Genomic DNA, 15383 nt, shown 5'->3' with positions numbered 1-15383 from the left:
CCATTTTTTTTTAACATCCTTATTTAATTAGTTACAACACTGCTTCTGTTTTGTTTTGGTTTTTTGGCTGTGAATGTGGGGATCTTGGTTCTCAGATCAGGGATTGAATCTTCACTCCCTGCCTTGGGAGGCCAAGTCTTAACCACTGGACTGCCATGTCCAACTCTTTGCCACCCCATGGTCTGCAGCCCGCCAGGCTCCTCTGTCCATGGGATTTCCCAGGCAAGAATACTGATTTGCTGCTTCATCCTCCAGGGGATCTTCCTGACCCAGGAACTGAACCTGTGTCTCCTGCATTGGCAGGCAGATTCTTTACCACTGGGCCACTTTGAAGTATCATGTGCTTGGTGGTCCATGAGCATAGGACACAGATAGCTACAGCAAATATCAATTGTTTTCTTTTCTTTTAAGGCATCTTGCCAATTTTTAGTGTGTAAACCAGCCATCTGGCTTTCCCAGAAGGGAGAAGCTGAGAGCCCCAGTACAGGGAAACAGGCTGAGAGGGATAGATGACAGGAGGGGTTTTTTTTTTTGGCCACGCCACATGGCATGTGGGATCTTAGTTCCCTTACCAGGGATCAGACCTGTATCCTTTGCATTGGAAGTGCAGAGTCTTAACCATTGGACCACCAGGGAAGTCCTGATAGGAAGCATTCTTATCCATGGTAAACAACAAACCAGGCATCTGCTCAGGTGTTGGCTGCATAATAACTCATTTCCCCCTATGCACCTCAGGGACTCATGGATGGGTGTGAGTATCAGGCCCCTTGCGCATGTGAAGAAACTGTTTCTCGAGGCTAAAGTCCACATGTCCACAGTTACTGGTCCAGTTAGGTTGCCCGCCAGGTCTGTGAGCGCCTCTACTGTTCCATGGGAGAGCAGGAGGGGGTCCCCTCCCAAGGAGGTCCCCACCTCTGCGGCACCTTGACTCGGCCCCGCCCAGACCTGCTGGAGAAGTCGCGGGCCATCCGCCAGGCTAAGGACGAGTGTAGCTTCCACATCTTCTACCAGCTGCTGGGAGGCGCCGGGGAGCAGCTCAAGGGTCAGTGTCCGGCGGCTCTGGGGGACTGGGTGCGAGTTGCTGCGGGCCCCCTGGGGAGGAGGACGTGGGAGGCGCTAACCTTTGTCCAGCTCCTGCTCTATGTCAGGCTCCTGCTGGGTGGCGGCTTCTCTCGCCCCCCACCCCCGGATCCCGCTGCCTCTCGACAGCCTGCCGCCCCCAGACTCTGCTGTCCTTTGGCTCCTGCTGTCTCCTGGGTCTTGCTCACGCCAGCTCTGCGGCGACATGGCTCCGGCCCACCCTCTCCTGAACCTCCGCGTGGCTCTGCTTCCTCCGGCCGCGTGCTGTGACGACTCCAGCTTTGCTGCCGCGTGGTTCCCGATGATGATCGTGGTTTGCGTGGCTTCTGAGCTCCTGCCTCCTGGCTCCTGCGCGAGACTCCTGTCTCCTGCTCTGCGCCCCTCCAGCCCTCTGGCTGCGGAAACGCCCCAGGCTCTCTCTTCTGTGGCGGCCCGCTGCCCTGCGCCTCCCTCGCATTCTGGCTCCTTCCACCCTGTAGCTTGGGCCGCCTCCTGATCCCTCCGCACCCAGCCTCCCGCTCCCGGTGGCTTCCGAACCCACACCCGCTCTGCCGCCCGAGCCCTGCTGTCGCGCGGCTTCTGCTAACTCGGGCACCCGCAGCCCTGTTGCTTCTGCCGGTGGGTGCCTCTCGCCTGCTGTGGGCAGTTCTGCGTCTTGAGAATCACTGTGAAAGGAGGGAAGAGGAAAGGTCTGAGATGTGCTAAGTACCCACTTCACGGCCCGCCCTTCCCACCAAACCCGTGAAGAAAGGATCCCGGCTCATTTGACAGAGGAAGAGACCGAGGTTCCTAGTGGGGCAGTGATGCTCGTCCTCGGGTGGCCATTTAGGAAGCCAGGACATGAGTCTGACACTACGGCTCATACTTGACCTTGGCCCCTGCCGTTACCCCTACAGATGACTTGCTCCTGGAGCCCTTCTCCCACTACCGCTTCCTGACCAACGGGCCATCTTCCTCTCCGGGCCAGGAGCGCGAACTCTTCCAGGAGACGCTGGAGTCCCTGCGGGTCCTGGGATTCACCCATGAGGAGATCACCTGTGAGTGAGCCCAGACCCTGCCTGGTAAAGGGTGGGGGTGGACTGCATGGGCAAGAGGGGCACCTGGCCCTTCGTGGCTCGGTTTGAAAACTGAAACAGGGAACGGAGGAGGGAGGGAGCTTTAAATAGGGGATCAGGAAAGACATGGTGAGATGGTGATGTTTGCACAAAGGTCTGGAGAGTTCACATGTGAATGTTGGTGCTCTCAGGGAAGAATGTACTAGGCGGTGGAGGGGAGGGACAGTATGTGCAAAGGCCCTGAGGCAGGAAAGGCATGGTGTGTTTGAGGCATTGAAACTTCTCGAGGGACTTCCCTGGTGGTCCAGTGGTTAAGACTCCATGCTTCCACCGCAGGGGCACAGGTTCGAGCAGTGGTCAGGGAACTGAGATCCTGCACGCTGTTCAGTATGGCCAAAAAAAAAAAAGAAACTTGTCTATTTCTCTAATGGCCTTAATTAGTTAGTGACTGAGGTGGATGGGGAGATGAAGCCATAGAGGCAGTTGGGGTGGGGGACTTTGTTCTGAGGGCACTGGGGAGCCATGGGAGGGCTGGGAGCCCCAGAGGAGCAGCTCTGGGTTGTGTGGAGGCTGGAGGAGGCGGAAATGAGGGTACAGGAAAGACCCTGACTGTGGCCCTGAGTCTGCCCTGGAGCACTGGTGTGAAATACTCAGCTCATCAGCCCATGTTCTGCTGCTTTGCCCCGCACCTTCCTCACTAAACAGTGCGTTCTGACAATGTTCATTTGCAGTACTGTTTTCATCTGCCAGGGCTGCCATCACAGAGTACTATAAACAAGTGCCTTGCTTGTGTGCTAAGTCGCTCAGTCATGTCTCACTCTTTGAGACCCCATGGACTGTAGCCCTCCAGGCTCCTCTGTCCATGGGATTCTCCAGGCAAGAGTACTGGAGTGGGTTGCTATGCCCTCCTCCAGGGGATCTTCCTGACTCAGGGATCTAACCTGGGTCTCTGACTTCTCCTGCATTGGTAGGTGGGTTCTTTGCCCTAGCGCCGTCTGGGAAGCCCAAATGAGTGCCTGAAACACATGAAATCAATCATCTCCCTGTTCTGGAGGTGGAAAGTCTTAGATCAGGGTGTCGGTGGGGTTGGTTGGTCCTGGAAGATTCTGCTTCCTTCCTCTCCCCTGGCTTCTGGTGGTTTCCTGGCAATCTTAGCATCCCCTGGCTGGTAGAAGCATCACCTGATCTCTGCCTTCAGCTTCACGGGGCGCACCTCCCTGCCTGTGTGTCTGTCTACAACCTCCCTTTTTATAGGATGCCCATCATTTTGGATTAGGGGTCACTGCACTCCAGTGTAATCCCGTCTTCACTTAAATAATTGCAGCTGCCATGACCCAATACCCAAATCAGGTCACGTTCTGTGAGGTCCCAGGTGTTAGGACTTTAATATATTTTTGGAGGGAGTAGAGGGATAGGGTTCAACCCATGACACGTACGTAGAGGGTGAATCTCAGTCTTTTTTGTGGCTGCCTGGCATTTCATTGTTTGGATGAATTGTGATTCCTTTCACCAGTCCCGTAGACAAAGACCCTGATTTCCAGGACTGAACAGGGGCTGGACTGGGTCTCATTCTCCTCTGGTCTCCGGCGCTGCAGGAGGCCCCGGGAGCTATTGTTGGCTCCAGGGCCAGTGGGGAGGGCTGGAGACCCAGTGCCAGCTTGGCTATCCACCCAGGCTGCAAACAGGCCGGGCTTCCTCGGGCATATTGACACAGGGTCCCAGGCCTCCTCGCTCGATTTCCCAACTGCAGGTTGCGTAACTGCTCCGCCTGTGTGTCTCCACTCTCCTCCCTGGGCAGCTGACAAATTTCGGGAGGGAAGTGACGGTGGGGGCCTGGGCCCCACAGGTCCTTCCTGCCCTCTGGACACAGGTCGCCTCAAGTAACCCTCCTGCAGTATGGTGGGCACGGCCAGCAGCCCCAATTTTTGCAAACCTGAGACAAAAATTTTGCAGCACCGACTTCGTGTGTAATGACATAATCTGAATATGATCAAAGGTCATCATGTGAAACTGTCTCCCCCAGCCCCCCTGAGCCCTAGTTTTCCCACTGTTAAGCTTCCTGCATCTCCTGCCAGAAATATCTTACACACAAAAGAAAAGACCCACATTATTCTCCAGTTCAGGCATGTGTGTGTGCTCAGTCGTGTCTTACTCTTTTCGACCCCATGGACTGTAACGTGCCAGGCTCCTCTGTCTGTGGGATCTCCCAGGCAAGAATACTGGAGTGGGTAGCCATTTCCTCCTCCAGGGATCATCCTGACCCAGGGATCGAACCCACATCTCCTGCAGTACTCTTTCACTGTATTGATGAACTGTGACTCTTGGAACGTGTCTGCCCCTTGCAGACACACTCTTAAGGTGACTGCATCCCATTGCTGTTGGGGTGACACCTACCCCCATAAAGGAGCCAAAAATATTCTTTTTATAATTTAAAAAATTTATTTTTGGCTGTGCTGGGTCTTCCCTGCTGCTTGGGTCTAGGGAGTCCAGTTGCGGCTTGGTTGGCGGTGGCTGCTCTCTGGTTACAGCGTGTGGCCTTTCTTGATGCAGAGCAGGGGTCTAGGGTTCGGGCTCCGTAGTTGTGGCGCCCAGACTGAGTTGCCCCGTGGCATGTGGCTATCTTCCGGGACCTGGGATCGAAGCCACGTCCCCTGCATTGACAGACTGACTCTTCGCTGGACCACCAGGGAAGTCCCAAGAGCATCCTTAGAAGTAGATCTTTGTGCTCACAGGTGAACAGAACTGCAGCATCGGTTCTTAGCAACGGAATTCTGAGTCCAAGGAGAAGTGCCAGTTTTTAATTTTATCCAGCTTTGATGGACATTTAACGACTGTTCGAGATATCATTCATATACCAAAACATTCACCTATTTAAAGTGTAAGAGTCAGTGGCTTTTAGCTTCACAGAGTTGTGCAACCATCACCAAAATCAGTTTAGAACATTTTCAGTGACCCAAGAAGATAACGGTGGGCCCCTTGGCCGTCTTCCTGCCAGTTTCTACCGCTAGCCCCTGAAGGTCATGAATCCCCAGGCACCAACAATTACCAGGTCACGCACGGCTTCTTGGTCTTCAGCTCTAATCTCCATCCCGTCACGCCACTTTCCTCCCCCCTACTGCTTTTTTCTTTCGGTGGCGCCCCGCGGCATGTGGGATCTTATCTCCTCGACCAGGGATGGAACCCGCGGCGCCTGCATTGGAAGCAGAGACTCTTAACCGCTGGACCGCCAGGGAAATAGCCCCCGTTTTTAGAATCGTGATGAATTGACCTCGCCGCCGTCCAGAAGGGGGCGCTAGTTCCCAAACCCTGCCTCTGTCGCACCTGTTCCCCGACGTGGATGCCTGCAGCCAGTGTTGTCACCTTTTTTGCTTCTGCTGGTGTGGCAGGTGGATGGGGTCTCATAACTGTGATTTTGTATCTACCTCCAAAGGAGTGGGGTCAGACGGTTTTATTTATTTATTTTTTTCTCTAGACTCTCCTTTGGACAAAAGAGGAGACAGACACACATAACACTGGCAGTCCAGTGGTTAGGATTCGTAGGTTTGGGATGGCCCTGGGTTCGATCCCTGATCTGGCAACTAAGATCCCACAAGCCTCACAATTCGGCCAAAAGACAAAAACGAAAAAGGAGACAGAGGTCCAGGGAGGGGGGGTGTCAGCCCTACCTAGTCAGTGCAGTTGACCAGGAGGTGGTGGAACCCAGTTTGGCTCCAAAGCCAGCAGGTGGGTGCCTCTGGGTCACCCTCGGGAGGCCCAGGGCAGAGAGCACTGGAGGCCTCCACACACACCCCACCCCCACTTCCCGTCCACACCGGCACCGTCAGTGCCACTGGGGAGGTTGCGCAGGGAGCCTGGGACGCAGAGAGGCGGGCTCGCGCTCACGTGCGGCCGTCAGAGCATCGCCAGCCCCACGCCCCCACTCCCGCAGGCCGGGGCTTGCTTGCAGTCGGCTGGGCTGAAGTCACCAGCGAGCGCTGACTGCCAGCCCCTCAGGCGCCAGGCTCACCTGGTGCTCCGCACCCACGCAGGTTGCTAAGCCAACCGTGAAAGGCCATGTAAAGGCCACCGGGGCAACGCGAGTCTGAGTCGGGCCTGGGCTGACGTTAAGGATGAATGATCATTAAGTTGATGGTGGCCTTGTCCAGTCTATCAGGAGATGTCCTCATCTATTTATCTTATGGGAGGTGTCTTTCTGCTCCCCGCCCCGCAAAACCTCCCAGTGCTTCCGGGATTCTTGGCTGTGCCCGTCTAGCCAGCCCCCTGACCCCAGCCCCGCCCACTGTGCTGCAGGGGGAGGGGGTGGAAGCCGAGGTCTCGAGGCCATCCGGCTTGTCCAAGGTCACGCAGCCAGAGCGCACCTCCACTAGTTAACTGTTTGCCGTGTATTCATTCCTTCTTCATTCACTGGACACCTGATGGAACCTGCGGGCCGGGTCCCTGCAGGCACTGGGGGAAAGGATCCTTGGCCACAACGGAACAAGCCCCTGCCCCCTGGAGCGCTGAGACCCAGGGGAGTACACAGCTCAGCATTCGTATTAAATATATTCCCAGGGCTGTGTGATCATCACTGCAATCTCACTAATTCCAGAAACTGAGTCTTTTCTCAGCAGTGATTTTGTTTTCCAGACTAGGTCTCACATTTCAAAGGGTATGAAATCCAAAAAAAATTAAAGGTATGTGATCGTTCCAGTGTCCTGGGCTCCCAGGAGGCCACTTCGTTTAGCAGTTTCTTGTGTGTCCTTCAGAGCAAGGCTTCTTGAAGCTGTCAAGCCAGTGACCACCACCCTCTCCACTTCTGTTTTCAGAGATTTTAAAGAATATTTCTTTATTTGGCCTCACCAGGTCTTACGTGTGGCATGTGGGGTCTAGGTCCCCAACTAGAAATCAACTAGAAATCTAGGTCCCCAACTAGAAATCAGTCTTAGCCACTGGACCACCAGGAAAGTCCCTCAGGGATTTTTTTTAACCCTCTTTATTTTGAATAATTTCAGGTTTACAGAAAAGTAGTAGAGAGTCCACAAAATCGTTGCATGCCTTCTCCCAGACTTCTCAAGTGTCACCACCTTGCTACATCTACTTTATGCTCATCTGTCGTTCTAATTACTTGTTCTGAGTCGTTCTAGAGTAGGGGTGTTGCCCAGGGGCCCCTTCACTCTTCGTGGTAGTTTCTGATGGCCGCTGACACAAGTGATCACAAATATCGTGGCTTATAATAACATGTTTACTCCCTGACCAGAAGTACTTCCCTCCCCTGGTCAGAAGTCGAAAATTTAACCAAGGTGTTAAAATCAAGGTGTCAGCAGAGCTGGTCCCTTCTGGAGGCTCTGGGGAGATTTGTTTTCTTGTCTTTCTCAGCTTCCAGAGGCCTCCCACATGTCTTAGCTCGTGGCCCCTTCTTCCATCTTCAAAATGCGTTGCTCTAGGGAATTCCCTGGCAGTCTAGTGGTTAGGACTTAGTGCTTTCACTTCTGGGGCCCAGGCTCCATCCCTGGTTGAGGAACTAAGATATCTCAAACTGTCTGGCTGGGCCAAAAAAGGGAAAACAGAAACAAAGAACATCACTCTAACTGCTGCTCATGTGGCCTGCCCCATCAGCCTCCCTCTTATAAGGACCCTTCCCATTACATTTAGGACCCACCGGGATAATGCGAGATTAATCTCCTGTCTTGAGATCCTCAGTTTCATCACATCAGTTAAGTCTGTTTCTCCCTTCAAGGTAACATTTGTAGGATTCAGCTGTGGACATGGGGGCGGGGACATTATTCATCTTCAGTTCAGTTCAGTTCAGTCGCTCAGTCGTGTCCGACTCTCCGCGACCCCATGAATCACAGCACGCCAGGCCTCCCTATCCATCACCAACTCCCGGAGTTCACTCAGACTCATGTCCACAGAGTCAGTGATGCCATCCAACCATCTCATTCTCGGTCGTCCCCTTCTCCTCCCGCCCCCAACCCTTCCCATCATCAGAGTCTTTTCCAGTGAGTCAACTCGTCGCATGAGGTGGCCAAAGTACTGCAGTTTCAGCTTTAGCATCAGTCCCTCCAATGAACACCCAGGATCGATCTCCCATTCATCTTACCACCCCTGAATCTGTCAGTGCATCCTGCCCAAGAACATTCTCTGACACAGATGCAGTACAGTATCATCATTACGAAATTAACATTGGCAGTATAGGTACTATTTATCTAATCCACATTTATCTATGCCAACTGTCCCAGTAATGTCTTTTATGGAAAAAAAAAAGTTTTTGTTACACACACGCACACTTCCCCAGTCCAGGATCACACACATTGCATCTAGCCGTCACACTTTACTCTTCATCCGTCTAGAACTGGTCCTGAATTTTTCTCTGTCTTTTGTGACCTTGACACTTTGGGAGATTACAGGCTAGTTGTTTTCTCAGTGTGGGTGCACTTTCTCTTGATTAGATTCGGGTTACGCGTTTTTGGCGTGGGTCTCCCAGAGGAGTTCCCTGCCCTCTCCACCTCCCACCACGCCCTTCTCCCAAGTAAACTTTGTGCAGAAGCTTATGTAGCACAGACACCAAAACGTGAGCTTGGTGCTGAGGCACCCAGCTTGGGGAAGTTTCTGCAAGTGACACCCCGTATGACCAGCACCTCGAAGTCCCCGCAAGCTCCTTCTGGTCACCAGAAAACCCTGGACCCTGGCATCTAACAGCATGGAGTTATTTTTTCTTGTTCAGTTGTTCAGTCACGTCCGACTCTTTGTGACTCCATGGACTGCAGCGCATCAGGCTTCCCTGTCCTTCACCATCTCCCTGAGTTGGCTCAAACTCATGTCCATTGAGTCAGCGATGCCATCCAATTATCTCGTCCTCTGTCGCCCCCTTCTCCTCTTGACCTCTTGAATTTGGAACAGATTATTCTGCCTGCTCTTGAATTTGGAACAAGCAGACCCACACAGTCTGTGCACTTTCTTTTTTAAAAATTATTTATTTGGCTGCAATAAGTCTTAGTTGAAGCACTTGGGATCTTTGAATCACGTGGATCTTTCATTGTGCCGCCTGGATGCTCTAGTTGTGGTGCAAGAGCTCAGTTGCTTGGTAGCATGTGGGACCATAGTTCCCCAACCAGGGGTTGAACCCAGACCCCTTGCATTGGAAGCACCAGTGTTAACCACTGGACCACTAGGAAGGTCCTGACCAAATCTAGATCAAGTTCTGAACAAAACCAAGACCCGGGTTCCTTTGGATTCCACAGTGACTACCCTCTTGGAAAATGCACTGGGTATTAAAACCAAACACCAAACACTTTCGTGTATATATGTAAAACAGTTCGGTTTAGTCTCAGAGCATTTGAAACCATTATTCATAGACACGAATGTCCACTGGGACCTTTCGAAATCACTCAGGATGTGGACATCTCTTTGTGATACAGACAGGCTTCTGCATCGCGTCTGGTGCCCACCAGCGCAGTCTATGATGTCCAGAAACACCCCAATATGTTGCTGGGGTGGCCCCCATCCCTGTGCCAACCAACCCCTGCATGTTCCCAGGATGTCCTCTAGGGGGCAGCATTGCCCACTTATGGCGAGATGTCTAGCCTCTTTGGTGCTGCGTGCTAAGTCACTTCAGTCGTGTCCGACTCTTGGCGACACGGTGGACCGTAGCCAGCCAGGCTCCTCTGCACAGACGAGCAAATACAATCCATCTTTTACAATGTCCGAGTTGGAAAAATCAGCTACACACGGCAGTTATTTGTAAACCAACAGTCCTGGCGTTGTGTGGTCCTTAGGGTCATTCATAGAGGAGTGAAAGTTTTGAGCTGCCCAGGGTGCACCCAACCGAGGTCCCAGGGGCTGCATTCCGCTTTCTTGTTCAAGCCCATACCGCAAACCAGTATCCTTTCTGCAACCTACTGATTGCCACGTTTTTCACTTTGGGCATGCTTTTGGTTGGCGATTTCACTGTTTGAAATGCTCCCCCAAGCATAGTGCTTGATGCCATTCGGCATCCCTAGGAGTAAGAAGACTGTGATGCTGGGAACAGAGAAAATAAGTGTGTAAGAAAAGCTTCCTTCAGGTTCCAGTTATAGTGAATGTTGGTTGTGAGTTCAATGTGAATCAATGTTATATATATCAGATAAGGTGTCTTTAACCATTTTTTTAATTGAAATATAGTTGATTCACAATGTTGTGTTAATTTCTGCTGTACACCAGAGTGACGTATACATATAAATATATATAGTTTTTTATATATAAATCTTATACACATCACTTTATAAAATGGACATGTGTGCATAGCCTGCCAAGCTCCTCTGTCCATGGGATTCTCCAGGCAAGAACACTGGAGTGGGTTGCCATGGTCTCCTCCAGAGGATCTTCCTGCCCTAGGGATCGAACCTGTGTCTCCTGTGGTTCCTGCATTACAGGTGGATTCTTTACCGCTGGGCCACCGGGGAAGCCCAAAACAGATATGAGCAGACACCAAATGGCAATAAAGCAAACCTCGTATATAAAATCTCCCAGAGAAGGGCATGGCAAGCCACTCCAGCATTCCTGCCTGGAGAATCCCATGGACAGAGGAACCTGGCGGGCTATGGTCGAGAGGGTCACAAAGACTCGGACATGACTCAAGAGACTTAGCATGGATGCCTGTCTGTAAAATACAGAATTCATTTATCCACTCAGGTATTTTAAGACCTGCCTGGAGTCAGGTGGTGGTGTAATTTGACATAAGGTTTTAAGCTAGATTTCCTGTTTAAATTTTACTTTTGTCATTGAGGTGTTGAAGTATAGCTGATGTATTATGTGTTAGTTTCAGATGTACAGCAAAGTGATTCAGTTATACGCCTATTATCCTTTTTCAGACTCTTTTCCATGGTAGGGTGTTACAGGAGACTGAGTAGAGTTCCCTGGGCTATGCAGTAGGTCCTTGCTGTCTCTGCTAGGTTTCTGAGGGGCTGGTTCCCACCCCGTGCCATGTGTCGTGATCTCTCTCTCTGCTGCCCGTCAGCCATGCTGCGGATGGTCTCGGCCGTTCTCCAGTTTGGCAACATCGTCTTGAAGAGAGAACGGAACACCGACCAAGCCTCCATGCCCGACAACACAGGTACTGCCGCCTGGCCTGCTACCCCGCCTCATACAGAGCGGCCGAGGCAGGTCCTGAGACGGACCTGCCTCCCCCCAGGCCCGCCCTGATTTCCTGCCCCTGGCTGACTTTTTACTGAAAAACACCTTCCACTCTTTACTTGATTATACAGAGTGTGAGCTCTGCTGAAAACGTGAACAACACCGTGTGCCCAAGAGGGGGTGGGCAGGGTCCTCCATCATCCCAGCCCCTCCCAGAGAACCACCATTAGCAGTGGGCATGTCTCCTCCTGGCCTCTGTGCTTTGCATTTATTTATTTTTTTTGCCTTTTCAAAAGCAGAAGTATAGTTGATATTCCTTTTTTTTAAAATCAAAATGAAAATAGCTCTGCTTCTTTATTATAAAATAATACAATCTGGATGGGGAAGAAACTCTGGCAAGACAGCAAAGGATAAAGGCAGGGAAATTACCCATAATTACTGCTCACATTTTGGGGCAGCTTGGCTTTGTTCTATGTCTGTATCAATGTGGAGATAATTATCACAGAAATGGAATCGTGCTTGACACCCCCTTCCCCTCAGGATGGGAAGAACTAGCTGTCCTGATTACGAAACCCTATGGGCTCATTTTCAAAATCTGTATGACACAGAGCGTATGAAGGAATGGGCATCCCTCTCTCTGTCTCTTTTTTTTTTTGGTGGTGGTGGGATGTATATCAATATCAATACGGAGCCAGGCAATATTCAGGATCTTAATTCTGAACCAGGAATCAAACCTGCACCTGTTGCAGTGGAAGCTCAGAGTCCTAACCACTGGACCGCTAGGGAAACCGGAAGGCGCACCTCTGGCTGTGCCATTGGTCTGAGCTGTTCCTGTGACATCTGATGGGTTCACACACCCAGCAGGTGTGCGGCGTGAACTCATTCATTTATTTGGTTTACAAATTGGGGTTAACAAAGACTTTAAAAATGGTCCACATCAAAAAAAAACAACACACACCTTAAAAAAAGTACACACGGAGGGCTTAGAACCCTGATAGGCCATCCTGTTACTGGCAGTGTAGTACTCCATGCTGGGTTTGGGTTTTTGTGGTTTTTTTTTTTTTCCATTTAAAAATATTCTTGTATAAGGCAAAACCACTGCAGATGAGTTAGAAATTGCAATTGCAGAGAGAGAGACAGATTTGAATCTTCATCACCTCTCAGAAATAGCCACTGTTGAAAACCTCCTCCTCAGTGTATTTCTTTTTTTGCTGGTACTGAGTATTTGTAGTAGCTAACTTCCCGTGATGCAAGGGATAGAAGCTCTGAAAGACTTCTTAACGATCATTTTAATTCAGAGGCGAAAGAAGAGACACAGCTGCCTGCACAGTCCTGCCTCTATCTTCTGCCCAAAGAGCCATTAACATTTTGGCGATTATTTTCCCTACAGAAATAAGGAAGATCAGTGAATTTTTAAAGATTTCTTTTGGGTTTGGCCACCTCAATGAATTCTTATTCCAACAGCTGTCCCCCCAACATTTTATTGAGACACTCTCCAACGTACAGAAAAGTTCAAGGAATTTTATACCAAACACTCGGATCCAGCACCAAGATTCTGCCATTGACATTTTACCACATTTGCTTCATTGACTGTCTTTCCATCCTCTGTTCACTTGTGTTGTTTTCCTGGCACATTTCAAAATTGCAGATACTGATAAAGACCCTTCAGCCTGGGTATCATTTACTGGCATCCAGCATTTGTTTACAATTCTTTCTTGAACTTGAAGTGAAACATACATATCATGAAATATACATGGCTTAAGTGTACCACGTAATAATTTATAATTGTCATTTACTTATTAAATAATTATTTATAAGAATAATATTTAGTGACTGCAGAACATTCATTCAAATGTATGGACCCTGACTCTCTAACCAATCCCCAACCATTGGGCATTCAGGTCGCTTCCTGGTTTTCTCTATTGTAAATAACACCGTGATGAACACCCTCTTAGTCCAGCCTTTACTCACCTCCAGGTTTATTTTTGCCAACTTGGGGTCCCAGGAGGAAAATTGTTAGGCCAGAAAACACACACTTTTAGGACCCCTGATGCCTCTAGCGGGAAAGGCTGGGGTCCCACCAACAGCTGGGGAGGTTTCACCCTCTCCCCACTCCTCGCTGTCCCCAGCTCCCAGTGCTGACCCCATCTTGGTGCCTCTCGCCCTCAGCTGCGCAGAAGCTCTGCCGCCTCCTGGGCCTGGGGGTGACGGATTTCTCCCGTGCCCTGCTCACCCCCCGCATCAAAGTTGGCCGGGACTACGTGCAGAAAGCACAGACCAAGGAACAGGTAGGCGAGGCTGGGGGCGGTGGGTACAGGGACAGTCCTGGATTTCTATGCGGCTTATGCCTGTTCTTTCTCACTCACTCAGCAGACTTTGGCTGAATACCTGTCCAAGTACCGACTCTGGTCTAGGTGTTAGCATAAAGGCAGTCGTAGAAACAAGGACCGTGCCTTCAGGGAGCTCAGGATAGTAAGGAATCAGATAATAGAAGAAACGGGGAGGCTTTCTATGCAGGAGGGGCTTGGGGTGGTCAAGAAAGGCTTCTCGGAGGAGGTGACATTTGAATTGAGGCTTGGATAGTTTAAGACAAAGGGAATAGCATGTGTAAAGGCCCTGAAGGTGGAACAAGCTTGGTAAGTTGGGAACATTAAGGAGATGAGTGAGGCTAGTGAGTTGGGGAGAGGGTGATAGAAGCTGCAGCCAGAGAGGTTGGAAGGGGACAGATTATCCAAGGTCTTAAGGGCAACAGTAAGGAGGTGAGTTTTATTCAGAGTGCTTTAGGATGCCAGTGAGGATGTAAGTCAGGGACCAATTTGATTCAGTTTGTCTTTTATAAAAATTTCCTTGTGTACTACGTGGAGAGTTGGCTCCAGGGGGCACCGGTGGAAGCAGAGAGACAGGAGGCCACTGTCCTGGTCTAGGCAGGTGATGACAGCAGCGCGCACACAGGTGGTGCAGTGGGGGTGGGGAGAAGTGAACACGGACCAGCTATTTTCAGAATCCAGTTGTGGGGTAGAGCCTCTGCCTGACCCTCAAGTGCACTCGAGATGCTGGGCACAGTGGGGGTAGGAGACTGAGAGTCACACTGACCCAGGCTCCTCTCAGTGAGGGCGGATGAAGAGCCTGAGGCACAGGCTTATTCGCATGCCTCAGGCCACACAGCTTCTCAGTGGCACAGCTAGGATTCCAGCCTTGGCGTCAGGCGCCAGACCCCACTCTTACCTGTTTCAGTGGAAATTGGTTCAAGCGCTGGGCGGAGGCTTCATGAACTAACGAGCCCCCAAGCACCTCATACAGGGCCCAGCACACAGTAGGCCTTCAGTAACGGCCCGCCAGTGTTAATGTCATCACTCCTGATGACCCACGAGGGGGCGGCATCTGCACCCAGAATCTCCTCGCCAGCCGCCGGGGGACGGGACCGCGGCCGCTGACCGGCAGCCGGGTCCTCACTGTGCGCCCCGCCCCGCAGGCTGACTTTGCCCTGGAGGCGCTGGCCAAGGCCACCTACGAGCGCCTCTTCCGCTGGCTAGTCCTGCGTCTCAACCGAGCCCTGGACCGCAGCCCCCGGCAGGGTGCGTCCTTCCTGGGCATCCTGGACATCGCGGGCTTTGAGATCTTCCAGGTCTGCTCTTTGTGTCTGGCGGGGGGCTGGGGGGGGGCTCCACCCCACTGGCCTGGCTCCCCCTCTCTGTGTCCCTGCCCCCCTCTCCCTGGGTGCCTGTCCCCTCTTCCTGGGTCCTTATCCACCCCCTCTGGGTCCCCGCCCCTCTCTCTCATGCGTCCCTCCCCACCCTGCAGCTGAACTCCTTCGAGCAGCTCTGTATCAATTACACCAATGAGAAGCTGCAGCAGCTGTTCAACCACACGATGTTCGTGCTGGAGCAAGAGGAGTACCAGCGCGAGGGCATCCCCTGGACCTTCCTCGACTTCGGCCTCGACCTGCAGCCCTGCATCGACCTCATCGAGCGGCCGGTGAGCGCACGGCTCCTCCTGCCCCACGCTGCCGCTCACCCGCATCTCCTCCGCCTTCTGTGTCGCCTTGGTCCAGCCCCTCCCCCTGTCCGGGCCTCAGGCTTCTCCATCAGTTAAATGGGGAAAACGGCCTAGATCTGTGTGACCGCTAGATGATTGGAACCCAGTAGCCCGGCTCCAATC

General features: G+C 51.8%; 1 protein-coding gene across 5 annotated transcripts in view; it reads left to right on the top strand.

Annotated features, from left to right (window-relative positions):
- MYH14 (myosin heavy chain 14) overlaps positions 1-15383 on the top strand; it is a 75549-nt gene that overhangs the window by 17882 nt on the left and 42284 nt on the right. For all 5 annotated transcript variants that reach the window (XM_055411370.2, XM_088830793.1, XM_055411369.2 and 2 more), the window contains 6 exons: positions 944-1042; positions 1977-2117; positions 11110-11205; positions 13395-13513; positions 14698-14850; positions 15027-15200. In XM_055411370.2, the coding sequence (XP_055267345.2) occupies positions 944-1042; positions 1977-2117; positions 11110-11205; positions 13395-13513; positions 14698-14850; positions 15027-15200 (782 nt within the window). The remainder of the gene's footprint in view (positions 1-943; positions 1043-1976; positions 2118-11109; positions 11206-13394; positions 13514-14697; positions 14851-15026; positions 15201-15383) is intronic.

This window comes from Moschus berezovskii, chromosome 22 (assembly GCF_049115385.1).
Source record: "Moschus berezovskii isolate FMDL1 chromosome 22, NW_MosBer_1.0, whole genome shotgun sequence".
Lineage (NCBI taxonomy): Eukaryota > Metazoa > Chordata > Mammalia > Artiodactyla > Moschidae > Moschus > Moschus berezovskii.
This window is presented reverse-complemented; position numbering and strand designations above follow the sequence as displayed.